This window comes from Aspergillus nidulans, chromosome I, assembly GCF_000011425.1.
Source record: "Aspergillus nidulans FGSC A4 chromosome I".
NCBI classification, from domain to species: Eukaryota; Fungi; Ascomycota; class Eurotiomycetes; order Eurotiales; family Aspergillaceae; genus Aspergillus; species Aspergillus nidulans.
In genome coordinates, this window is record NC_066257.1 from 423759 (window position 1) to 450199 (window position 26441).

Consider the following 26441-nt stretch of genomic DNA (forward strand, 5'->3'; position numbering starts at 1 on the left):
AGGGACACCGAGTGTACGTCTCTTGAGTCACTTTTATCCTCCACCCTTTTAGCTGGTTTGTCTTAAATTGACCATCTTCTCTCCTTAGCAGCCACAACCCCCGCTACCTGGATCTTCCGGATAGAATTTTCGATCGTGGCTATCGTTCTCGTCGGTGCGGTTCTCGGCGTGATTGTGAACCTCTTCTATATAGGCCTGATAATTGGCTGGCTCTGGGCGCATTACGATTGGGCTGGGTGGGATGTCTGATGATGGCGCTATTTTCTGGATTTGGCTTTATATTTCTCTTTTCTTTTTAAACAGTTATCATGCTAAGAGGAATCATTAGCAATACCGTAGTTTCTTCTGACTTAATCATACTAGGTAAAGCCCTTGGAGTCGTGCCCTAAGTGGCTTTGAGGTACCGTTAACGCTTAAGACAAGGTGAAATACTACTTCACCCACGTACAGATTCACCAAAAACGTAATCGAAATCGCATTAATCAGACTACGCAGAGTTGCAGGCCCGATTTAGAGACGAGGGTACTGCGGTCGGCTGGGTACGTTCTCGTGCAATATACGTCGAGCGGATAGTGAAACCGTTTGGTGCGGAGACTCGGTGCTTCTGACATCGGCGTGGTTGACAGTCCATGACCCGGTTGGCAGGATCAAAATGCCTAGATAAATGGAACTGGATTTTGCTCTAATCAATGCTTTGAAATCAACTTCTGCTCCCGGATGGGTTCCTAAACTCTCCTGGCCCTGCCGCGTCTCTCTTTATTGCCGACTTCTTCAAGTATTATTTCACTCGTACTAACAGACAGTCAACAATCTAGATAGTTCTTTTTTACGGAAATATAAAACTGCGTATGGGGGCTCCACTGCGCCGTATTAAGTGACGAACAGCTTATGTTAGTCTCTCGTCGTGGAATATGCGCTGTAGGGTCGCCCTACGTACACGTTCAGTATAGAGTTGGGCCATATCGCTACGGTCAACCCTGCTGCTCCGTTTCCAAGTGCGACGAACTGACGTCTGCAGTCCAGGTCTGTTCGTCGTAGTTTGGATACGGTGCTGCAGAGCTCACCGTCCAACTTAGTACTGTAAGCTTACGTACAGTAGAAGCCCTGCTAATTGTTTGAGTACAGAGCAGATGAAGTGGACCACAACAATGGCGGAAATGAATCCTGACTCCCATCTTGAGTACTATCGCAATCCTCTAGCGGCGATGGAGACAGTCAAGCTGTGATTCAAGCACGGCCAAGCATTTCTTTTTGTCTGCGTACACGGACGGTCCACGGGCGTTTTACGTTGAAATAGAAGCTGAATGGACAAGGATAATATTCTGTGGTCATACGGTGTACTTATTTTTCGAGAAATTTTCTTCTCCTAGTATCATAGAGAAGCCCTATCAACTAGTAGTCTCGTAGGACCCGTTAGGCTGCTGCACTTTAATAGGCAGGATAGGAGCAGCCAGCCTTTGGGTCTAATCTGTATCATCAGAACCTCGCAGAGTCGTCTGTTTGGTCATCACCAGATGGATTTTGATATGGACTTTGAGGGCCAAATCCAGGAACATGATAAGCGTCCGGTTGCGCCTTCCTGTTGGCATAGACCTCCCACTCGGCTATCCCAAATCATTCCCATGCCCGCTAAGCAGACGTCTTTCTTTTTACGCACTTGATAAGTATGACTGAGCCCCCTTGATACCTTCTGCAGTTTATAGAAGAAATACAGAATACGAAACTACAGCCATCATGTCAATTCGCATTTCTACAGGTCCTGAATCCTACTCTTGCGCCACCAGGACCAAGGACAATAACCGAGAACAAGACCTAGATCTAGGTATACCAGCCCTTCTCCCTCTTGTTTTCCTATCTCTCGCATTGGCCATCTTTATAGGAGTAACACCCAGTGCAGAAGAAGGACTACCCATGGCCACGCTCTTACAAGACCTCGAACCTGCACCGTCTGCCACCTCCCACGAGGGAGCTCGTTTGAACGCATATCCAACGGAAACCCAGCCAGTTCCGTCCCGCTTCAATACCATCGCAGGGCAAAGGTCTGGAAATAGAAGCTCGACCTTTAGATTTGCTTCCCTTTCCGGCTGTGAAAAAGTCGGTGCGATTGTATTGGTTACGGTTGCGATTCCCGTCATGGTAGTCGGAGTGCTGGCTGGTGGTGTCTTCGTGATTGGCGGAGTAAAGCTTCTTGTGATCTTTATCAAGCTTGCACTTGATGCCTTTTTCGATGTGGTGGAGTGGCTTACTGGGTGGAATCTACGGCCGTTTTGGTTTTATTTCGTAGTTGATCGAGGTTCCTAGCGACAGAGTTGGGCTCGGTTCATGGTTTATCTCTACTTTTTGCGTGCAATCTAGCTTTTGAAGTAGGTAGATTGAGTTTGAATGAGAGACCCGGTTGAGCCAGTCTCTTCTTGTTTTTAGCTCTTCTCTTTTCCTTCCCTAAGCCTTCTCTTAGCTCTTTTGTCTTTTGAGTACCACTGTCTTATCCAATAGCTAACAACTTCGTGCTTCTCTATCCTCAGAGGCACCCCAAGACAGCTAGCTATATACGCAGCTACCTGAGCCAGCATGGCAGCCAACACCTCAGTGGCAGAGTCTGAGCACTTGGTCCAGAAAAAGCTCGAGAACGACTTAGGTAACTATCCCTACCACCGATTAACTAGATGTATATATATGCTCCTGTCACATATTAACAGAACAAGGACTACACCAGGCAAGAACATTGCAAGACCTTGAGTCCATATCCGTATCTACATCCGAGGACAAACCTACCACGACCAAACAACCATCCGAGCAGCAACATCTGTCTGACTCGGCCGCTGACCTTGAGCAGCTGTCCGCAGCGGAACGCAAAACAAACATACCCACCTGCACGTCCTGGCTGCGGTGGTTCCTGCCTATCAACGTTTGGCTCGCTGCAATAACTACATTTATACTCTTGTTTCTAGGAGTTTTTGTTGTTGCCGGTGTTGTTTTAGGGCTAATCTCGATCATCATTGCCTCTTGGTCTTATGGCATTGGGAATACCTTGAAATGGTTTCTGGGGCTCTTCAGGTGAACTATATTGGCAATACTCGATTTTGCAGGGCTGAATATTCCTTAACTCTACCTTTGCGTGCTTATTTATTGCTGCCCATACGACTTCTCAATCTCAGACAAACCCGCGGTACTCGATAATAGAATGACAATTGTTTTCAGAGACTCCTTACCGACATCTTCCCAGACCTATATCTAGGGTAGGAAGCTGGTGGTTCCCATATCCAGATGTAGACTACAAAACTACTCGACCAGAATCCTACCTCAGAAATAACGGCGTGGATCCAAACGAACAGATTCCTAAGGGCTTGGTATACCATCCTGCCTTTATCTCTCCGCATCAGGTCTCACGCCAGAGAAAATTGGATGTGATGGCGCAAATCCAGCGGAGACCCCAAATCAGCAGTCTGGAAGCCCACAAACGATTGGGGCTCTGGCTGTAAGTAACACTTTGCTTTTCTTGCAAATGATGGCGATACCGGTATCGAACAACCACCTGCGGCTTGAAGGGGAGACTGGTTGTGTCCAAGATACCATGGGTAAATCTCAGACCTTTTGGGGTCATACAAGGCACGATCTCTACATTGAAAGCTCTTGCTTTGGCTTTCAACGCTATGTTTCTTTTTCAATTCGAACGGCTAGAAGACCTACCTATGATGCCACCGCCTGAGGGGCCATCAACATCGTCGGGTATCGGAATGCACTTCCGTTTCTTCTGATAACAAAGCTTCCTTCCAGAACTCCTACTGGCCTCCGCTTGATTATCTTCTCTTGCTTTGCAAGGATTGATCCCCTGGGACTCTCAGACATACTCAGGTACCTCAGTATGCCCATATCTACCTCTCCTTGGATAGCCCCCTATTCCTACTGCCACTGGGACTCGGACGAAGATCTAGGTACGTGCCCAGGCCTTTTCCCTCATTCAGTAATCAGATTCACACCCCAAAGAAACAGGGATATCCCATGAAACCCCCTCGATATTTAGTAAAGAGTCAACTATGCCTCTTGTCAGGGACTCCAAGGGGCGTGGAACCAAAACCCGTCCCTTCCTCGACCGAGATGAAGACCCTGGTTCATGCGGCCTGTTTGTGGCAAACTGTATGGTGGGCGTTTTCTGCATTTGTGCGGCAATGCTCGTCGCAGCCATCGTGATGGGTTTATTGTACGGTTCATAATTGTGGTGATGATGATCATGATTGAGAGGAATCGGGCACATTAGGCTTGTTTTGCTGCTGCATTGTGGGCTCAACCTAGTGAGACTGTGAGCCAGGAAGAGCGAGGTCTCTTACCAATTACTACCAAATCCAGTCTAAGGGTCTACGCAGTGGCTGTTCTTGATTCGCGTTATAAAGTTATGTCAGGGGCAGAAGGGACGAAGTATAGGCCGTATCTTCTCTCCTTTCTTTCCCTCCAACCCATGCCCATTCAATAGACGTCCATCACTTCATCTTTCCCGCCATTCAGCTCCGGCATTACCCCAGCATTGATCAGACCCAGCCAGCATGTCACCGCAGGCTATTTATCTGTCAGTTCGGTCTCCAGCCTGCAAACCCCGGATAGATACTCCGTACGACGCGCCTCCTCACACCTTCTCGTTGATCTGTCCAAATTACAGGGAGAGCAAAGCCTTGACCTAGACCATAACCTGAACCTCTGGCCCAGATATGGCAAAGATGACGTCGTCGAGATGGGTCTTCTGGCAAGACCAGCTTCAGCCCCAGCGATGAACTTGCGCCTCACTCGGTGTCCTCGACCAGAGAATACGGTACCAAAGTGCGTGCTTGGTTTTCTACTTATTTACCTCGAAACGCTATTTATCCTGATCTTACTGGCCTCGAGACCGCTACTAGAAGACGACAGAGCATGGGACAGACGCTTGAAGTATACCTCCCAGGACAAGCAAAAAGCATTCCGAGCGTCATCAATGCAAACCGGCCTTGGAGCATTTCCAGAGAAAGAAAAGGTCCAGACATGGAAACGCCCTCCAAGACATTGCAGCGATTACCAATCCGCTCTCGATTGCTGAAAGATAAGACGCAGACCAGAGAGCGACGTCGACCAAGGGTACTGGTATAGAACAACCCATCTACGAGAGAACATCAGGTCCTCTGACACCTGTCGTTGGTGCAGAGAATATGCGTACGGTCTCGCTAGCTCCAAAGTCACCAGCAGGAGCAGGTGTGCGACCGTTGCGCATGGAACGTGACAACATCACGAAGTGTCCCGATCACCAGACTGCTCCCCTGAAAATACTGAGTTCGGAAGCATTCAACTTCATAGCAGCGTATGATATCCTAGTCCTGGATCTGGTTTGGCAAGCTGATTGCAAGCGGATTGAGACAAACGAATGATGCCGTGTTTGTCCGCCCGCACTGATTCAGCGCAACGGAAATTGGGATAGAATATCTGCAGAGACAGATCTGGCTGCGGGGTTCTCTGAGATTTGCAATATCATCTTCAAGCAGTTGGGAATGTAGCGTCGGTAGTTGCTAAGAATCGAGGGATTTGGTGGGGAACCGGGCGGACGTGGGCTTATTGCGGGGTGATATATACACAGTGAGGGGGAGAAGAGGGGAAAGAAATTCAACCAGTGGCCTTGAAGCTCGATAAGTTAGTCAAACACTCGCAGAGCTTTTCAAGAATATTCTAGTTGTAGCGAACAAGACAAGATCGTCAAATATTTAATCCAAACAATCATTCGATGAGGTTGTTATGTCATTTTGAGGCTATAACCGTTCACTGATTGACAGCGATGACTAAGCCGGAACGAGGTTCCCCCGATCCAGAACGAAATCATTTTTCTGACTACCTCACCGTCCAGCGACTGAGCTTTCTCTTGTGTTCTATTGGGGCTCTGGGCCGATTTCTGCCAGTATCCGCCCTGCTCGCTGCTTTGACTCCTTCCCATCGTGTTACCTAGAGCTGCCACGCGCGCGGCTCGCTTCACGACGTCTTCCACAAAGCGCCGCAAGGTAGCGGAGCCTCGCAGACCAGGAGCCCTCCCGGGTTTGTCGTCTGCCTCGCAGGCCGGAAGACGTCACGCATCCTCTTCCTCTCGCTCCCCTTCGAGATCTCGCCTGTCACCCACCTCCGGCTCCAACCACAGTCACACCTCTTCACCCTCGCCGCCGCCTCGCTATATTCCCGCCCATCTGCAAGACGAAGTCTTGGGGAACCGCCCCCAAACCAACACCGCTCGCTTACCGACGCCGGATTCCCCCACGAGCACCGTCGATTATCCTTCGGCTGCCTGTGCGGGCCTGAGCATTGTTAGCGATTCCGCGGCCGATATGTCGGGCTCAGAGAACAAGCATGATAGCGTCCCGCCGACCGGGCGCGAAGCCTCGCCAAGTACGAAGCGGGCTGCGCCCGAGGCTGAGCAGGATGTAGAAATGGGCATCGAGAAAGACACACAATCCCGACCCGGCAATCCTGATCAGATGGATACAACAGCATCGGAAGCATCCACGGGCAATGATGGAACCTCGCCGTCCGACAACGCCTACCAAACGCCGTCCAGCATGTCGACCTATACTGCTCCTGTGACAGGAACCCAGAACAACACCAAGACCGAAGCTTCGATGTCGTCTAATGAGCGGCCTTCCTACGATGACCAGGTCGCCAAGGTGACGTGTTTTATGATGCAGCCGCTGCAGGAAGGCCAGAAGGGTTACGTAGTTTCCATGTCGTGGTTAAAGCGCGTTCTTGCACGGAGTTCCACTCATGCCGACAATATCGACAAGAGCGCTGCAGAGGGTGAAATTGGTCCGGTCGACAACTCGGACCTTGTTCTGGTTACCGATCCGGTCAACGTGGGGCTCAAGGATGAGCGCGAGCAACCATTCATCCCTCTGCGTCCGGGATTACAGTTTGGGGAAGACTTTGAAGTTGTGCCCCAGGAAGGTTGGGATCTCATCATGCAATGGTATGGTCTCGCCGAGCAGTCGCCAGCCATCGTTCGCTATGCCCACAACACCAGCCCGTTCGGTGCTGCGGAGAACATCCAATATGAGCTCAACCCGCCGGTCTACACTATCCTGAAGCTCTCAAACCCACAAAAGGGCGTTACTCCGGACACTTTGCGAGACAAAGCGAAGCTGCCCGTTAAGAGCTTGGCCAGCCGGCACGACAACTTCCAGACTTGGCTGCGGAAGGCGAAACGGTCGGTCAATGTTGACCCCTTGGTGAAGGTTCGTGTTTGGAGGATCCTCGGAGGCCTGGGCAGTGCCGCTGCATCAACCAACATTACCCCTGCTGCGTCTCGCAGCGCATCCCCAGCCCCATTCTCGCCACTTGTTTCAAATGCAGGCAGCAGCTATGTCCTTGACCTAAATACATTCCTCTCCCTTTCAGAGGGGTCTCAGCGAGAATTACTGGATGTCAAAGATCAGTCAAACAATCCCAAGTATAATGGTAAGATGACGCTCGACGCCGCAGGCCTAGGCGAACCCAGCGTCATCGTCCTTGAAGAGGGCGTGTTTGGCGCCAATAGCGACGCGGAGTGGGTATCCGACCTCTCCCAGCAAGCCATGAATCGACTCGGTGTCCCGTCCGGTAGCTTGAAGCCCAACAAGCTGAAGAGCAAGAGCCCAGCAACCAGCGGGCGATCTTCTCCAGTACCAGAACCCATCAGGAAAACCCGTAAGGACGGCAAGCCCCGAGGCAATACCGGTCTTAGCAATTTGGGCAATACCTGCTACATGAACTCTGCTCTGCAGTGCGTTCGTAGCGTAGAGGAGCTGACTTATTACTTCCTGAGTGAGTGTTATTGATCGTGCTGCTTGAGTCACTGCTGACTTGCGAAGACGATGTCTATAAGAAAGATCTTAACCCCAGCAATCCTTTAGCTCATAACGGCGACGTGGCCAAAGCGTACGCAAATTTGCTTCGGAATATTTACGATGAAGCAGGACACGGCTCCTTTGCACCAAGGCAGTTGAAGAACACCATTGGCCGGTATGGTCCGGCGTTCTCCGGCTATGGCCAGCAGGACTCACAAGAATTTCTTTTGTTCCTACTTGACGGTTTGCAGGAGGACTTGAACAGGATTCAGAAAAAGCCATACATCGAGAAGCCCGACTCAACGGACGAGATGGTGCACAATAAAGAAGCTCTCAAGGAATTTGCCGACAAGTGCTGGGACATTTACAAGGCACGCAACGATTCGGTCATCACGGATCTGTTTGCCGGCATGTACAAGTCGACTCTTGTATGCCCTGTCTGCGACAAAGTTAGCATCATCTTCGATCCTTTCAACAACCTCACGCTCCAACTGCCGATTGAGAACCTGTGGAGCAAGAGTATCTTCTACTTCCCTCTTCACAAGAAACCGATCATCATAGATGTCGAGATCGACAAGAACTCCAGCATCAAGGCACTCAAGGAGTTTATTGCTAAGAAAGCAGGCTCTGATCCGGAGCGGCTGGTCATGTCGGAGATCTACAAGTCCAAATTTTACAAGATGTTCGACAATGTCAGCTCGATTGCGGATTGCCAAATAGGTGATTCCGACGAGATTGGTATGTTTGAGCTCGAGTCGGTGCCGACGAATTATAACCCCGACAAGCAGACTACGAAGAGCTACTTTTCCTACGGCCGCTCGAGCCATGAGGAGGTTCCGAGCTTTGACTCGCCCAAGGCAGACCGCATGCTTATACCTATTTTCAACCGCCATGAAGGGCAGCGGGGTTACCGCATGCAACGTCAATTCTTCGGCGTGCCTTCGTATGTCGTTATCAACCGGGAAGAGGCTACCGATTATGATGCCATTCTGCGCAAGGTCCTCTCTGAAGTTGCTACGATGACGACCAGGGACTTCCTCAACGAGCAGATTGAGACTCAGCAGCAAGAAACTACAGAGGACTCGGATACTGTTATTATGAACGAAGATGACGCAGAGTCTGCCGACGACAAGATCAAGACAACATCTGTTGATGGAGAGGAGGGCATGGTGGACGTTTCCATGCGTGATGCATCCGACCAAGCCGAGGCTGCGGATGATCTTACTCTCGCGCATAGCTCGATTCCCGCACCATTCCACAGACTTTTCGATATGAAGATTGCGCGAACGAATGAAGCCGTTCCACTTGGGTTTTCATCTGTAGATGAGAACAAAGATTACAACTTAATGAAATCACGAATCCAGAAGCCTACTGCCATAGAGGAGGCGAATAAAGACGGTGATGGGGAACAGGACGAAGACTCAGACGACGAGATTGACATGATCACTGAGCGTACAGTGACACCAAAACCCAGGCCGCAGCGTCCTCTCATCAATCCCGGCGAGGCTATCGTGCTCGACTGGAATACCGATGCTCATGAGGCTCTGTTTTCTGGCGACGTTCGGGATCCCAACGGTCCTCGGGGCGCTCCCACGTGGACAAGTATTGAACGCATGCCAGATCCAGAGCTGGCTAACCGACGTGCTTTGCGGACGAGGCGGAAAAAGAAGGGAGTCACTCTCAATGAGTGTCTAGACGAGTTCAACAAGGAGGAGATTCTCTCAGAGAACGACGCCTGGTATTGTCCGCGCTGCAAAGAGCATCGACGTGCCAGAAAGAAGTTCGAGTTGTGGAAGACACCCGATATTCTTGTCATGCACCTTAAGAGATTTAGCGCCAGCCGTGGGTTCCGCGATAAGCTGGATGTCATGGTCGATTTTCCAGTCGAAGGTCTGGATCTAACCGGCCGCGTAGAGGCGCCCGAGGAGGGTAAGAGCTTAGTGTATGATCTCTTCGCTGTGGACAATCACTACGGCGGGCTTGGAGGTGGCCACTACACCGCATACGCGAAGAACTTCATGACTGGCCAATGGAACGAATACAATGGTAAGTTGTTTGTTATATGGTGTGAGTATTGCTAACATCTACAGATTCATCGGTTTCACGGCCAATTGACCCCCAGAATGCGGTCACCTCATCAGCATATCTGCTCTTCTACCGCCGGCGCTCGGATCGTCCACTCGGTGGCAAGATTCTGGAAGAGATCACCGAATCGTCCACCCGGCCAGCCAGTGAATCCGACTCGCAGGAATCGCGCGGGCCGTCTCCGTCGGGGGAAGGTCGGCGTCTCGGCGGCTCCTCCCGCAATGGGTCGTCGAGCGCCTTAGCCGGAGTCGGAGCAGCTCACCAGTTGGGAGATGGTGGTTTGCGAACCGGAGCGAAGAGCAGTGAGGATGCCAATCCCCCGGAGTACTCGAACAGCCCGTCGTATGGTGAGCGCAGCCTCGGCGGTACAGGTATGGACACTATGACCTATGAAGACGACGATTACGGTAGTGGGCTGGGCAACAACGACACGTTTCGCCTCTCCAATCCCTCGCCCTCCTGGTCGTTCAGTCGAGTCACGGATGCTCATCATGGCCTTTCACAGATGACAGAGCTCCCGGGATCCCTCTCTGATGATGACAACGACGACGACGACGATTCGAACAAGGCTGTAGGTGGTGGCGACATGAGCGATACCGACTTGCGCCTGGCTTCTTTAGCGGATAGTCCGTTCCAGGGTCCAGTCTACCCCGGGACACCGCTAGATGAGACAGCCCCAACGCTGACGACGGAATTCCCTCAACACGATGCGGACGACGACGACCTCCCTGTGGTGGAACTACACGTGGGTGAAGAGGAACGACTTGACTGATTAGATTTCTTTCATTCTTTCTTTCTACGAATTTTGGATGTGAAAATGAGATGACATTCTAGACGCCTGTCATGAGGACGACAGGTATGGTGCATAGGCACGCGCATACGCTCGGGCTCTGCCCTCCCTGCTTTGTTTTTGCTTGTTTTCGATGGACGGGATCTATAATATATTCCTCCTTCCCTGTTTCTGCATGTATGTCCCCAAAAGCTTTTTTCTCTTTTTGTGACAACTTCTAGAGCAGAAGGTGTCACCACTCGCCAAATCGGATGTGATGTGAGACGGATGGCGATATGGAGCCTTGCTGTGCTACGAAGAGGAGCATGGCATGCCATGATGTCGGAGTATTGTGTATAGGATGAGTCCTCAGCTAGAGGGTATACGGCAATAGATCGTATGAACTGGCTTTTCTTGTCAGGCTCGCTACTATGATTACATGGTTTGGGGCAGAGTGTAGTACATAGTAGCCAGCCAATATGAGTTTAGAAGTAATGGACTAGACCGGTGGGGAGTCAGCTACCAGTTTATTATCACTCGGTTTCTTACACATCAGTTTTTCCTTTTCTTTTCTTTTCTTTTTTTTTTTTTTTTTTTTTTTTTTTTTTGCTAGATTATATTCTGCATGCTGATATGTTGAAGTGCTGCCCCTTCTCGTACCTAGAGGCTTCATCGACCAGGACACCCTGCATATCTACAGGTCACGGCTGGGAAGTCTGGTTATCAAAATAATTAATATTATTTTCCCTACAAACGAAGATACTCTTTGAAAAGAAACGCCCTTATGGGCCAGTGCAGGTAGTAGTTGTAAGTTGATTGCACTCTGATTAGTCAAATTCTGACTCCAACCTCGATTAAGTATAATTTGTCTCACCCCTCCCTCTACATCAACGCCTTTATATCCCAAAAAGAACGTGTAAAGAAATAAAAGGAGCAAAAAAAAATGCCCACTTATATCCACGAACCCCCCTATACCCTCCTCCTCACCTACCTCTCCTCACACCTCCCGCGCTCCGGCCCGCTTTTTCGACGCATCCAACACCATATCAACTCTCCCTCTCCCTCATCGACTGCACGAGTTCTTGCTTCATTCTCTGAAGAAGAGAATCTAATACCAGATTCTGGTGCGAAGCAGCCATGGATCATAGCCTACACAGACATCCACCGAGGCCCCGACACACAGGTGTGGGTATTCTCAAGCCTGGAGTCCAAGCCAAAGCATGCAATTACAGAACCAGAAAGGCGAATCGCAAAGTCCCAGCTCTTGAGTTTCTTTACATTCATCCGGACACATCTTGTGCCCCCGTATCTGGACTGGGTATCATCTACCCAGCCAGTGCACAAGACAGAGGTTGAAGAGACAGGCGTGAAGAAGATCCCTCCGCACCCGCTTCCTTCTGTTCTACTTGGATCTGTGCATGAGCTTGTTATAGGCCTGATTGTTGAGCTTGCCGGCGAAGAAAAGAGATTGCGCATCCACCGCGGCCAGAACGTCTTTTATGCCAAGTACTGCTTCCCCTCCAGCTCCTTCGAGCATGAAGATGTCTACACCAAGCAGCTAGAGGAGTTGGGATACACCTTCACGGACTCGATAGGGAGGTACGGAATCACTGAAAGGCACATCCCGCTGGTGAAGTCGCGCACGAATATCCCGCGGTCAACGGAAGCGTTGCTGGCTATGGGTGGAGTGGCGTTGTTTCACTCCTCTCCATCTCCTTCTCGCCCACACGAGGGCCCGGTTAAGCAAAGTGTCCAGGATGCCGAAGAGATGCCGATAGCATGGGCCTTCCTTGGCTTTGACGGGAGTTTGAGCAGTCTACACGTCGAGCCTGAGCATCGCGGGAGGGGGCTTGCGGTTGCTGTGGGGAGGGAAGTTATGAAACGGGGGGTTAACGTTTTTGGACCCTCATACACATTTCTAGATTTGCATTCCCGACCCCATAGCAATAGCAACGGCAATTCGAGCGCAGACTTGGACTCTAAGGGGGATAGAGCTGCCAGTGAGGTTAGGCTTACGTCAGCATTGGATGGATCTACAGGGGCAGCTCCAGAGCTACCAGTAAGGCTCAGCCAGAAGATCGAGGAGGAATGGTTCTTCGCCGACGTGGCAGTGGGGAATACAGCTAGTCGGCGCGTGATGGAGAAAATGGGGGGTAAGGCGCTGTGGGACGTTGCGTGGATAGTGGTGGAAGTGGAGGTGGATAACTGATTTGATATATTATATACCTGTGTCTGCGTATTATTCTATCTAGCCTCGAAATATGTATAAACGCCGATAGACCGCTAATGCAACCTAACCCAACCCAAAAATGCAAAGAATGTGCAGATCTAACTCTAATACACCGCTACAGGCCAGCCATCCACATACTCCAACCGATTATACCCAAGTCGCGCGTCAGCAAAGTCATAACTGACTGATGAGTTAAGATAATGGTAGTATAGGATATCCCCGAACTCATCGGTCAGGATTCCCTGCCCTCCAGGGGCAAACACATCGCCGTTTGAGCCGTAGACGGTCTCGCCGCCGCCGTCAACAAGGTCAATGCCCTGTTTATCAACGAAGGGGCCCCGTGCGCTTGTGGACCGGCCAACGCGAATGCGGTACCTAATTTATTTGTTAGTTTTACCAATAGAGATACTAGGTTGACTTGGTAGAGGATGGACGTACTCTTTCCCATTCGACCGCATAGCCGGGTCCTTGAACTCGCAGCAGCGCCCCCAGCTAAACCACATGTAGTAGTAGGGAGCGTGGTAAGCCATAAATCCGCCTTCAATGGGATGGCCGCCTGTCGGGTCGCCGCAGATGGGACTTCCGGTTTTACTCGTGCTAACGGTCTTTGCCTTCGAGTTGGCCAATTTCGACCGCCATACCTTCCCAGGTTCAGCGGCAAGATGAACGGCATCTAGAGTCCCGTCCTGCAGACCCTTCACCGTCACTAATTCCTCCTCAAGAGGAACCTGCCAAAGACCCGTCCAGAAGCTGCCAAAATTCAAGTACGCAGTGCCGTCACCATCCACAAATACATTCGGGTCAATCGTATTCGACTGGTTCAGCGGAAACACATCACTTCCCTCACCAGTGCCCGACTGGATAATGAGCCCATGATCTGTCCACTCTCCCGGGCCGGGAAACGCACTTGATGCAACGCCAATCGCGCTGTCACGACACCCCGAATTGCTAACGGAGTAGTAGCAGTAGTACCGGCCGTTGATGTAGATTGTGTTCGCGGCCCAGGGGGCTTTTCGGTCGCCTTTTTTTATGACACTTTCGCCAGAGAGCAGAGCACCAACTTCCGTCCAGGGGCCGTCGAGGCTAAAAGCCTGGTGGATTGTGATGCTCGGGCCAACGCTGTAAGAGTAGTATATGCTTCCGACCTTGATGATGCTGGGGTCGTGGGTGCGAAGTTCTGTGCCGTGCGCGGACGGAAACCCTGAGGCTGCAGCTGAGGGAGGAACTTCTTCGCGAAAAATGGTGTTGGGCCCTGGTTCGAAGGGGTGTTTGTTGGAGGTGCCGCTCAACGCCGTTCCATTGAAGGAGGGACGGATGCGCGCCGAAAGCGCCATGGAAACAAGAAAAAAGAGCACGAATATGACCGCCATCTTGAGAAACCGCCGGCAACGACGGCTGATAGACAAATTGACGGGTGGCAACGTCAATGACTTGGAGGATACACCCCCAGAACGCGGGCGAGACCATGCTAATATATGGTGGTCGTCCGGGCCCTGGAGGCCCTCCTGGAGACCCTCCAGCTTGGCCATCCTGGTTACAGCTCCGAATCCGATTCACTACAACCACTGCCGATGCCGACGGCAAGGCCCAGCAACCACTACCCGGGTCGGACTCGGCAGGGCAAGGGGGCGATACTAGGGCCCATAGTTCGCGGGCCTGTGGTGCTCGAATGAGACCGGCGTTCGGTATACTCCCAGGGCGAGCGGAGAATAGTCAGCGATCAGGAGTCAGTTCATCGTTTTCGAGGCGTCTATGACAGCATGATCTACGCGGAAGAGAAAATAAGAATTCTGGTTCGGTCGAAAATGTCGAGCGTTCAGGCGCCGGATGCGGGAGCTTCGAGACTGATGCGATCACGGGTAAATCCCTGGTTGGATCCAGTTCGCTCTGTAAGTGCCGAATTGGGATTTCCGCCAGGAACGAGGCAAGTGTGGCGATGTGACCTCAGTTTGCACTGTGGATGAAGAAGTGAGGAGGTAGGAGTTGAGATGATGTGTTGTGATGGCGTGACAGAAAGAGTCAATGGTGTCCCGTCGATCCCGCCGGCCAAGGGGTCGGATCATCCCCACTGCGTTGCATGCAAGTTGGCCGTTACCGATCTCGCCAGCCTAGCCCATCAACAATGATTGTCCTCGTCCCTGGAATAGTTCGTCCTCGCAAGATGTGGTTCTGGTTCGGGATCGTACTATGGATCCAGTATCGAGCCACCACTAAAAAATTGTCCCTGAGCTATCGGCCACGGAACTTTCGGCGCTGCATTAAGCGGACCAATGGGCCAGATTGGCCGTAATGTAGGCTTAAGGATCAGCATAACATTGCACACACAGGATACAGATCATATAAATTAAATGTAGATCTAAACAATTCTCATGATGGGCATGGTATTTCAAATAAAAAAATAACTCGATACCGGATCGTCCACCAACGCCGAGTGCAGTACAGTCAGAAGCATCAAGATATTGCAGACGAGTACATTACCGAGCCTCGATTTTATCCACCTCGTCCTTGGCCTCGGTCCACGTCTCCAGGTTCTTGCGCGCCCAGTTGAGGTGGCACCGCGCGTAGGCGACCTGCTCCGTTAGCCACATCAGCCGCAAGCAAGGGATCCAGAAGGGAACATACCATGTACCGCCGAAGATCCGCCTCCTTATCCTTCTGGAACCGCTTCAGGTCCTGCAGGACTCCTGCGCTGGCGTCCTTGACGTCCTTCTCCGAAACCCCCAGTGCTTGCTCCAGCTGTACTCAGTTAGCGTTAGGGTTAGATGAGTGCGGGAGTTTCGCGGCTAGTACCTGGACCAAGCTTTCTTTAGTTTTGCCAATGTGGTCCCGTCGTGTCCGCTCGGGATCGACATCCACGAATCCATGGACCGCGTGACTGATGCGCCCGAAAATCTTGTTTGCAACAAACGTTCCACTCGATGTCTTACGGTGTGCGGGTGGTGACGTCTGTCCTGACTCGGGGTATCGCTGTGAAACGTGCTCTGCATGCGTCGGGGGGAAGTCAGAATCAATAGACGCAGTCTCCTCGCCACTTGGCCGCGACTCGTCAGTGCCCCCCTGGCTACTAGTGGCCGACGACGTGGAAAGGGAGCGTTGTTTTGTCGGAGCCTGTGGTGAGGTACGGTTGAGGTATTGTTCAATACGCTTCGCCTCCTGCTCACTCCTCTCCAGAGACTCCAGTAGACTCTTCTTCTTGCTCAGTTCGTCTCTCGTCATATCCTCCTGCACCCTCTTAAGCACCCGGTATCGTAGAACGCTGCGAACCACACTGGCGAACTGAGCACTCTCCCTCATGGGCTCCGCAAAGTTCGCGCCCAGCGCAAGTGACAGCTCTTCCGTCTCGATGTAAGATGTGTCCGCCGCTTGTCCAACCCGCTCAATTGCAGTGGCCACAGTTGGGGACTGTTCTGACAACGAGAATCCATTGTACCGCGCTCCCAGCTCCATCAGGTCTGCAGACAGTCCGGACAAATGTGCAAGTGTCCTTCGATTCACTTTTTCCATATTACCTTGCAGGAGAAGTTCCAATTCTCGAGTAGAGGCCTCAAAGTTGATAAAGTATGGGTCCAGGTCCTTCTCGCTCAGCTTCCGCGACTCGGGCGGGAAGCGACCTAGGATTTCTGGACCTGGAGCCTCCGCATTTGGAGAGGAGGACGTGCCTGACGTGCTCTTCAATTTTGCAGAGGCAGACGGGACCGGCAGCCAAGCATGAGCAGGTGTGGGATTCGCAGGGTCAAGGGGAGGCGCCTTGAGATTATTCTTGGGCACCGAAGACGCAGGGTGGGAATGTAAAACCTCACTCTAGGCACTGTTAGCATGGCCCAGACGCGTTTTTCTTTGCTGCACATACCCAGCTAACATTCGGGTCTAAGAACCTCCACCAAACGCCATCCTCGCGAATCTCCTTCATTCTCCGACACCGATTCAAGAAAACCGCTAGCATCCGCTTCCGCAGGTCGATAATGCCCGCATCCTCTTTCGCCTTTGTGGGTTTCGCGGCATAATCGGCCATCGAGTGTTTCTCCGGAATGGGCGGAACAATGAGAGTTGGATGGAGGCTCACGAGCGTCTGCCGCAACGAAGCGAATTCAGAGTAGCGTCGCCGAACCTCTAGATCCTGCTTACTTTAGCCAAAAGTAAGACCACCGGCTATAGAACATACCCCAGTGCGTATTGTGTACACAATAAAGCTCCCGCCGCCCTCGTGGTTCTTCCCGGCGTCGGTGATGAGAATCGGCATGTCCGGGTTCTCGTAAAGCAGCTGCTCGATCCGGCTATCGTATACACTCTTGTGGGAGTACCCAGCGCGGTTTGCCTGGCCGACATAGTCTCCTTCATCGTCATCGCTTGCTTCTGGGTGCTGTGAGAAGTCGGAAATGTCGGGGTTGGATGAGTGGCTGGATGGTGGAGGGGGGTAATCGTGATTGAAAGCTAAGGACGTTAATAGGTTGCATTGTTTCGCAAAGCCAAATCCTTACGAGATTCGATGGTAGTTGAGTGCAGGGACTCTGACAGCCGCGCCTCGCTGTCGAATGCGCCGTATGGGTTGTTATCTTCGTCGTTCCACATAGTTGGGTGGAGGCTGGTCAGGCAGCCTCGATCAGGATCCGGAGCGCTGGTCGGAAGTTCGCATACGCGGGTAATCCGAGATCAACTTGAGCAATATAAAGAGTCTTGTATTATGTGTGTGTGCAAGGCACGATGAAAATTGCCAGCTAGTTGACAGAATGAAGAAGCGGGGGAAGATTTGCTTGAAGCTCGACCTGAAATTGGGAGCGGCATCGTCACCTGCCGCTGGTCCTGGCACTCCTGGAGCCTCACCGCCCGCACTCGCGGGGAAAGATCCACAAACGTCATTCCCAGTTTCAAATTATTATTATTCCTGAGGCTCCAATCTTACCAGGTGCACTAATATCTCGCCGATTTATCACCAGTGTATCTCATCATCCTTTTGAGCAGAGTCTTGGACATTCGCTGTATCATCGTGACTCTTCCACTTCCGAACATTCTGCTGCTGTCCGCCGCTACTATCGTCATTGTTGTTGTTGTTGTTGTTGCTGCCACTGTTCCAATTGTCTCGGGACCCATTATTCTTATTCTGGTTTCTGTGAGGACTCCAGCGGCCTCCTCCACTGCCCTGCTCATTATTGTTGCTATCACCCCATGTATCTCCGTTCAAAACAGTATTCCCATCCTGCCCATTGCCCGGCGCACCCTGCGTCTTATTTCCTGCCTGACCCCAAGTATCATTCTGAGTCTGATCACCCCACTGGCCATCTCCCCGGCTATCCGCAGAAGCAGGCCAAGGATCCTGTCCCTGCTGATTCTCAGATTGTCCAAATTGTCCTCCACTCGTAGGCATAGCACCTGATGCTCCCCATTCCCCTTGCGTAGTCCGTAGAGACCCGGCCCGTGAGGGATTAGGCTTCCTCGAACTCCTTCGGGACCGCGCCTCTTCCTGCTTTTGGTGTTGTTCATGGTCTTGCGTTTTCTTCCATTTCTTGCCTTTCTTGCCCGTAGCTTGATCCTGGGTCCTTCCCAACGAAGCCTCGCGCGGACGTGACCGAGGACGACTTCTACCACGACTTGGAGGGCGACTTTGGGTACGAGCTTGGGCACAGCTACGAGCCTGGCTCGCTCGTCTCGCTTGTTCCATTGTAGCTGCAACGGCCTTTAGCTGCTGCTCTCGTTCTCTCTGGGACTCGATGCGAGCTATTGTGAGTTCTTTCTTGACGTTAGCGTGAAGATAGTAGATGTAGAATGTGCCGCCTGCTATGGAGCCGAGGACGGCGATGATGATGATGGCTATAATTGTATTTTCGTTCATTTTGGTGTTGGCAGTATAGCGCCAAGTAGAGTAGCTGAGTACAGTATATGAGAATGGACAGTTTGGGAGCTCATTTGATCCGCAGCTGCTCTGATTATCGAACATAAATATGTTTAGGAAGGCATTAAGAGAAAGGGGAGAGACAGTGGTGAGGAGTCTTAGCTAGCTGGCAAGACTACAAAGGAGGGATTTAACGGATGTGTTAGAGCATGGAGAGTACGATCAGAACAGGAGGAGGAGGTAGTTGAGGTAATCGACCATCGATTGAGCCTATATCAGCATACCACACTAAGCAAGAACAGAATACCTCAACACCGAATCGGTCTATTCTAAACTTTTATCTATACTCACGTAGTCAAGCAATTCAAACCACATCACGTCCTAGAAAGAGCCATCCCGACCCTTTCCAATAGATCAACATGAAGCAGCCCTGACTTTCCGGTTTCTAGCAGCCGTCCCAACTTCTCCTTAAGGGCACCCTGAGCATCGGTACCTAACAACCCAGAAGACTCGAGCTCTTTTGAAGCCAAAACACCAGCAAGACTAATTACCCTCACCCCAAGCGTATAGGCCTCAGGCTTCGCCATCCATCCCACAAGGCCGTCCTCACCATCAGGGCGAGCAAAAATATCTGAAAGACAGTCCAGACCGTCAGAGACCCAGGAATAGAGCTCCTTCAGTAGTTTCTCTTCGCACGTGGCCTTATCCAACCGTGTCAGAACAACCGACCACAGGTCAATCTCGCGGACGGATTCGATGAACAGATTCTGCTTCTCCTCTTCAAACAGGACCGTGCTCTCTTTTCTGATCTCAGCGGTTGTTTCAGACACGGGTACGAAAGGCTTTCTACTACTGGAGTCACCGACTCTCGGCTCCAAGCCAAGAATATACCGTGTTGCTCTGGTGAAGAGGAGCTTCGAGCTGGAGAAATTATCCGCGACGAAAGCTGCAAATAGCTCGCTTGCATTCATGGGGGACAGAGCCACTGCCTTCTGAGGCGAGACGGAGGAGTACGAGAGAACATATGAGGCGGTTGAGGCGGCAATGTCCCGTAATTCTTCGTCGTCATCATTGAGCAGGTCATATAGAATGAGGTATATCTCCAGAAAAGGCTGATCCACTCGTGGGGGTTGTCTTGGAGGACGATATGCTCGCGCAAACGCGGAGATGGATGTTGCTGCGGCGTAGCGGGTGGAAAATTCCTGAGCTTTGTCAGTAAACTCTGATCCTCTAGTTGGGAGTACGCTCATACCGTTTCTTCAGCCAGCGCAAACCTAAGCCGTGTTGCCCATTCTCTGACCTCGGTTTCCAGAATCTCATGGTCCCGAGTAATGGACTTCAGACCAATGAGGCAGCCTTCCAACTGCAAGTCCGCATCTGCTCTGTCTCTGTTGAAACCTTTGGTCGTTGAACCAATCTTCACCTGCGCGGCCAGGTCTTCCCAAGCCAGCGCTGGTACTAGTGCTGCATCTTTTGTTTCGAGTGCAACCTGAAGATACGATGCAAGGTTTAGGATTGCAGGGATCTTGACTTCCAAGGGAGGCTTTCCGACGATTATTGAGGCGTAGAGCCCGGCTAATAGCTTTGTGTATTCGTCCTTGGCTGCAAATGTTTCGTGCAACCTTTCCAGAAGCCATTGGCAGGCGTTGGGATCCAGAGTGGCAACTTTCTGTATGAAGGTCTCTAGGTTTTCGGTATCACCCTTTGTGAGTGCTTTCAAGGTCATAGCCCAAGCTAGTTCTCTGCGAAGGAGCGAAAACGCGCGTGTTGTGCTTAAGGTAGTGAAGGAGGGGTTGCTGGAATCGAATACAAAGTCCACAGTGTCGGAAATATTATACGTGTCGAAGATATAGTCTAAAAGATCCACGGTTTCACCTGTCATAGTCAGAAATCTCTCTCATGCTAATAAAAGACGACATCCTTACCTTCGGCACCTGATTCAACACTCCTTTCAACGGCATCACTAAGCATCTCTAGGAGGGTTGTTTGAACAAATGGGGATCTGGCCAGCAAGTACGTCTCTGCAAAGACTGACTTGATGACCGACTTGGTTGCCTCAAGACGCTCTTTGACATGTTAGAAAGAGCCTGTTCATATTTTAAGGGGGCGGGGGCATACCGTTCCACAAAGCCGAAGGTGTAAATGCCAACCGGCGGAGCGAATATCTTACGCACAGAGACTCTCCATGTAGGTAATTTTCGGTCTCCGCGTCTCTCGCATTGAGCAGTGACTGAATATCATGTAGGATGGTTGATCGATCCAACAACGAAGCATAAACTCGAGCTGCATGCTCCCGGATACCCCAGACATGGCTCTTAAGATGCTCCCGTATCAGGCCAAGTAACTTAGCGTCATCCGTATCCGCAGCATTGGGAATCTTTTCAGCAATCAGTTCCAGGGCTGGGAACACTCGCTCGGTAACCATAGCGCTATCGGCTTTTTCAGCACCATTTGCTTTCTGTGGCGGGACAAGTAGGTTGGAGAGTAGTTGTACAAGACCGGGATACTTCTGGAACGAAATCCGCGCCCCAGGCTCTGACCCGGATTTGCCTCCAAATCCCTGGTAATCGGTACGACACATGCGATTCATCAAGGCACGGAAGAGCATCAAACCAGAGTTCCGAAGTGCCCATCTGGGCAAGTCAGAAACGACCTAGAAGTGATGGAGTGCAACTTACATTGGAGATCCCATGCACTCCGCTGAGAGATTTAGTGCTGGCATAAGGAAGCCTTCAGTGTGAGGCCCGAGTCTGGCGTTCGTAAATGCCTCTCGGAGACAATTCATCGCATGAACTTGAGGCAGCTCAACTGTTTGATTGTGTGCTTCAAGTTGGGCCGGTATGTAGGCTACATCCTGAAGCTCGCGAATGACCTGCTGGAACAGCGGGCCACCAGGGTTCGACAACAGGATTCCCCCAACCAAAGCTGGCAGTCCGGCAGAGCGACGGGTGAGTTTTGACGCCTTCTCAAAAATAATCTTCTTCGCTTCCTGCATAATATCAGTAAGGTAGTCTTGCACTGACCTCCCAGTCAACTTACCTGATACCAAAGAAGAGGAAGGGCGGAAATCTCAGGGTTACCCGATTGACCGCATCGCTGGCAGCACGCAGCGAACGTCTGGGCGACAGTCGAGAAAGCTCCTCTGTGGCGAAGCTCTGCAAGTTGAGTAAAGCTACTCTTCCCAATTTGATCATAGTCGGCCCTTGTCAAGCCAGATTCTCCCTGCGGGCCGTAGGTCGCGTTGGACAGTGTGGCATGCACAAGGAGACTGTCTACATTAGAATTTACATGACTGCGGAACTTGAAGTCAACGTACCTAGATTCCCGGAGCGCACGCCACGAATATGAAAGGATATCCTTCGGGCCGACTTTAAGGTCCTCAATAGGCTCAGCAGCATGGCCTTCCGGAGAGTCGATGCACAGCTGAGGTTTTACTTCCTCCCATATCCTATCACACAGTGATGCAATCCTCGTATGAATTGACCTCCAGTTCTCAGGGCTATCGGACCCTTCACGAGAAACCTGAGTGTAGAAGTTCGGAGAGGAGATAATGTACCTAAAACACGGTCAGTCAAGTTCTCATAAGCCCGTTTCAAAACCTCATACCGTAAGGCTGAAAGATAGCCGTGGAGAGGTGCATCACGCAGAGAAGAATTGAAAAGTCCCTCTGAAGATGACAACTTGCCCTCAAGCTTTTCCAGAATCAGCTGGACGACACCCTGCTTGGTTGTCCACCACTTGGCGTCTTTGGGATCCTTGGCATCTGCTATCACAAAGATCAAATGATATAAAAGAGCAACTGTATCGGCATGGTCAGCTCTGCTAGTATTGCTTGCCAGAATTTCCGCCTTCGTTACGGCATTCAACAGCTCAGGCTCCCCATTACTACATCCAGCCGTATCGAGAAGCACTGATCGCGGAAACAGCTTCAAGATGTTCAGTGCTGCTATTCGCACTTCGTCATACGGATCCATAAGAAGATCCACCAGTAACCTCAGGAGCTTTGGTCCAAAAATCTCCATGTGGAACTTCCATCTGACTTGACGCTGTTCGGGCTTGTTAGATCCTGCCCCAATGTAACGCTCATCTAGACCTGACTCGATGACAAGATACAATGTCTTAACTGCCATGATATGACGGTGGTAAGAAGCCGTTGTTCGCAAATCTGCCATGAGGAAGTCCAGGTAGCTCTGCAAACATGACCGCGTCTCTGCATCATCTCTGATGTAGACGATCGGCTGCTTCTTGCTTAAAGTAGTTCGGGGCTCGACTGGATTTTCAATGTTTGCAAGAATTCCACCCTTCAAGCGGACAATCAATCCACGGACCATGCTCAGTATTTCTCCCCTAGTACAGGGGTCAGACTCTGCATGGAGAGATGGCAGGCTTTTTATGATAACCCTTATAGCAGCCGAAGAGAGTGGTTTCGTGGTTGATGGTGCCGTGATTAGTAAAGACAGTGCAGCCATCTTGATGCTGAAGTCATGGTGAAAAAGAAATTGGCCAATGACTTCACTCTTCAATACCAACGGTTTTTCTCCTTGCTTCTCAAATTTACTGAAGTAATCTAATAAAGTCAGCATTGAGACCATAGTCGGAGTTTTTGGTACTTACGATCTTCGTGGACCAGGCCAATTTTCTTTCCTAGTTGCAATGACGCGAAAAGAAGAGTCAATTCGTTCGAGGAAGAGTTGCTCATATCACCGGCAAGCAGGCTCTCCAAAGGTAAAGTCCCTAAAAAGTACCGGAAACCAATGGTACTGATCCCAAAAAGACGTAGAAGTATATGATTAGACAGTTTGTCTACAATCTCAAGGTTCTGTAATAGGAAATTTTTGATCGGTTTCACCCAGGAAAAAGCAAGACTATCCTTTTTTTCGGTAGACAAGGCAGAATCAGTCGACGGTTCGAGCCTCCGAAAAAAAGTTGTCATTACTTCACCACAGGACGCCGCCAAATCCAAAGCTTTTGCGCGGTTCAGGAGCCCCAGAAGAAGTATCTGAACAGCCGCTTCCTTGGACTGCGCATCTGATGCTGCTTGCTCGGACGACTTTTGTAAGAACCGAGGGACGTCTATTGAGGTTATCCGGCATTCGTCTTGCAGCACAGTTGGCCATCGCTCCGAATTGCGCAAGAGCCAGGACTCTACCAGCATAATCAACTCAGCGGGAAGTATAGCTTTTTTATGCACCAAAGTCTCGAGCGCAATGATAGAAGCTTTGACTCTGGATCGAGGTTCGCCGAATAAAATGCTGGGAAGAACGGCCTCCACAAAATCCCTCTGGATTGCAGTACATCCATGCTCGTGATGAGACTTGGCCATAATCATTGCTAGGGACTCCAAGACCAGTTTCATAGGCTTAGGCTTTACGTCTTTGAACCGGGACAAAAACCCTTCAAACACGGAGACCAGAGTGTCCCGAGACCGAGCAAGCTGTCGGGTCTCCGGCCGTTCTGACACAAATGCCGTGTCAAGAAACGAGCTCAGGGCATTGCATGCAGCAGTAGTATGCCCATGAGAGATGGACGCTGAGCAGAACGTCTGCAGCAGAGAGCTGAAAACATTCCTCGTTTTCCTGCAGATGCTGTCAGAAACATATTTGTCGTACGGAAGTAATGTAGTTTATACTAGGATGCAGTCTTACTCAACATTATCGCATGTTAGGGTGAACTTCACTAGAGCACCCTTGGTGATTTTGTCTAGTGTGGCCTCGGGCAGTATTTGTATATCCTGCGAAATCTGCTCCATATCTGTAGGCCCGGCGCTGGCCTCAGCGCTGAAAACAGGTTTGGTTCCCATGACTGTCACCATGCAGCATGTCCGTATGAATGAGCCGGTCGATAGCGACCAAATCCTCCGAACAAGTTGCTTTCCGCAACCCGAATCCCCGCCATCGCTCGATCGTATCTCTTTTTGCCGCCTGTGGATTCTTTCCAGTGGACCCACCAAAAGGGTTTAGTGCCGGCCTATCCTTCCTCCGGCCCAGTCCGCCCAGCCGGCTGGTCACGGGACTAACTCGGGAAGTTTTTACTCTACGATTCCTCAGATTTCGAATCCAGGCGAACTCGGAGGCGACTTTGAAGACCAGCAATACCCAGCAGAAGCTGTACGAGCAACTTTCATCCTCTTTCCCCGTTTTTCTCTTCGACTCTGTATTCTTTACCTCTTAATTCATTCCGAATCAGCCCAAAATGTCCATCTGGGACTCGCTCAGCGGCCGCAAACAGACGAAGGGTGCAGACGGCCTTGATGCATCTGCTGCCCCAGATGCCAGCTCATTCCTTTCCGAGGTTGCCCTTCCCGACCCATCGCAGCTTCATCCTCTAGCTGGTCTGAACCAAGATACTCTCGACTATATCACACTCGAAGACTCCGCGCTTGACCAGCTTCCTGGCTCACAATCTGTTTTACCGTCGCGCGGATGGTCGGACGACCTCTGCTATGGAACCGGAACCACCTATGTCACAGCGCTCGCGATCGGAGGAGCATGGGGTTTGGCTGAAGGACTGAAGCGGACACCAGTGACCGCGCCTCCCAAGATCCGTCTCAACGGTGTGCTGAACTCGATTACACGGCGAGGACCTTTCCTTGGAAACTCTGCGGGTGTGGTCGCAATGGTATACAACGGTCTCAACTCTTTTGCCGGTTACGCTCGGGGGAAGCATGATGCTGCCAACAGCATTGCTGCCGGCGCCGTCAGCGGAATGGTCTTCAAGAGCACTCGTGGCCTTAAGCCCATGCTGATCTCTGGTGGTATCGTGGCAACTATTGCGGGAACTTGGAGTGTAAGTTTAGCCGGATAACGACTCGCTCGCGTCCTCCTTAACTAATGTCATTGCAGGTCGCCAAGAAGGCTCTTTTGTAAAACACACTCATGTCCGACGATATTTCGACGTCCTCTTTACTCGTCTGCAATGTTTCGGTCAAGCGGGGAGGTGATTTAATCTATATTTCTTCATATACTGTGTATTAGAACGACTGCCTTGCTTTTCAAACTCTCCTCACTCTGGCGCTCAACGCATACTTCTACAGCATTGTCCATGGTTTGGGAAACGGGCATGGTAATGGGTTTTGTTAAATTTTCTTGTACATATACCAGACTCCTGCGTTTGTGTTCTTGCTGGCGAAAACTGATGCAGGTTTCGGTCCGTCTTACCAAGCGCCTTAATGTTGTCAGGAGCATCAATCAAAATCTGAAAGCAAATCCATTAGCCCTTCTAGACTAACCAGTTAGCCTTCTAGAACACTTCTAGAACCATCAGTGGTACAGCACATATTAACAACGGACGATTTCTGCACCCTCCAAATGGACGCGTTCCTCTTTCTATTCTTTCTCGTCATTCTTTCTCGTCAGTTTCTCGTCAGTTATTCTCTATATGCTCGGTTGCTGGTACAAGGCGTGAATTCGGACCTCAACCCTGGTTTATAGCGGTTCTTGTAATAGTTGATGGCTCAGATACTGCCGTATGCAGTAATGCGCAATCTATCGCTAAACGAGCCCACGGTGGGCTATCATGCAGCTTTAACGCATACAAATATTGAATTCGACAAACCACAATCACGGGCCTCTCCCGCGGCATTGCGACGGGCACGCACCAAGATTGGCAGGGCAGTGGTCCCGAACAGGCAATCGACTTGCCTTATCTAGTACATTATTCAAACCCTTTTCTCAATGCGGGGACCACTAAGCCCAAACCGGGGAGAGAACTGCT

The 26441-nt window shown here is 51.0% G+C and overlaps 8 protein-coding genes across 8 annotated transcripts, besides 1 other annotated feature; 3 read left to right on the forward strand and 5 right to left on the reverse strand.

Annotated features, from left to right (window-relative positions):
* Positions 1–26441: part of a sequence feature (contig 1.107 303..444822(-1)) that runs on past both edges of the window.
* On the reverse strand, positions 972–2135 carry ANIA_06355 (uncharacterized protein; the record flags this gene model as incomplete). Its single annotated transcript, XM_658867.1, has 2 exons — positions 972–1078; positions 1928–2135. The coding sequence occupies 2 exons, from the start codon at positions 2133–2135 to the stop codon at positions 972–974; spliced, it is 315 nt and encodes a 104-aa protein (XP_663959.1).
* On the forward strand, positions 6327–11107 carry ANIA_06354 (putative ubiquitin-specific protease UBP12; the record flags this gene model as incomplete). Its single annotated transcript, XM_658866.2, has 3 exons — positions 6327–7794; positions 7842–9863; positions 9908–11107. 3 exons carry the CDS (start codon positions 6327–6329, stop codon positions 10672–10674), a joined length of 4257 nt encoding a protein of 1418 aa, XP_663958.1. The 3' UTR covers positions 10675–11107.
* Positions 11615–12880, forward strand: ANIA_06353 (uncharacterized protein; the record flags this gene model as incomplete). Its single annotated transcript, XM_658865.1, has 1 exon — positions 11615–12880. One exon carries the CDS (start codon positions 11615–11617, stop codon positions 12878–12880), a length of 1266 nt encoding a protein of 421 aa, XP_663957.1.
* ANIA_06352 (protein abnB) lies at positions 13006–14271 on the reverse strand (the record flags this gene model as incomplete). Its single annotated transcript, XM_658864.1, has 2 exons — positions 13006–13276; positions 13340–14271. 2 exons carry the CDS (start codon positions 14269–14271, stop codon positions 13006–13008), a joined length of 1203 nt encoding a protein of 400 aa, XP_663956.1.
* On the reverse strand, positions 15223–17611 carry ANIA_06351 (protein snx41). Its single transcript, XM_658863.2, has 6 exons — positions 17380–17611; positions 17064–17332; positions 16752–17018; positions 15692–16702; positions 15524–15637; positions 15223–15471 (listed from the first exon to the last, which is right to left on the reverse strand). Exons 1-6 carry the CDS (start codon positions 17468–17470, stop codon positions 15376–15378), a joined length of 1848 nt encoding a protein of 615 aa, XP_663955.1. The 5' UTR covers positions 17471–17611; the 3' UTR covers positions 15223–15375.
* Positions 17829–18728, reverse strand: ANIA_06350 (uncharacterized protein; the record flags this gene model as incomplete). Its single annotated transcript, XM_658862.1, has 1 exon — positions 17829–18728. One exon carries the CDS (start codon positions 18726–18728, stop codon positions 17829–17831), a length of 900 nt encoding a protein of 299 aa, XP_663954.1.
* Positions 18972–24528, reverse strand: ANIA_06349 (tRNA methylation protein TRM732; the record flags this gene model as incomplete). The annotated part of the gene is made up of 11 exons (XM_658861.2): positions 18972–19930; positions 19981–20603; positions 20654–20794; positions 20847–21361; positions 21407–21717; positions 21768–21996; positions 22045–22284; positions 22335–23295; positions 23343–23547; positions 23665–24304; positions 24374–24528. 11 exons carry the CDS (start codon positions 24526–24528, stop codon positions 19103–19105), a joined length of 4848 nt encoding a protein of 1615 aa, XP_663953.1. The 3' UTR covers positions 18972–19102.
* ANIA_06348 (protein transporter TIM23) lies at positions 24921–25594 on the forward strand (the record flags this gene model as incomplete). The annotated part of the gene is made up of 2 exons (XM_658860.1): positions 24921–25514; positions 25571–25594. 2 exons carry the CDS (start codon positions 24921–24923, stop codon positions 25592–25594), a joined length of 618 nt encoding a protein of 205 aa, XP_663952.1.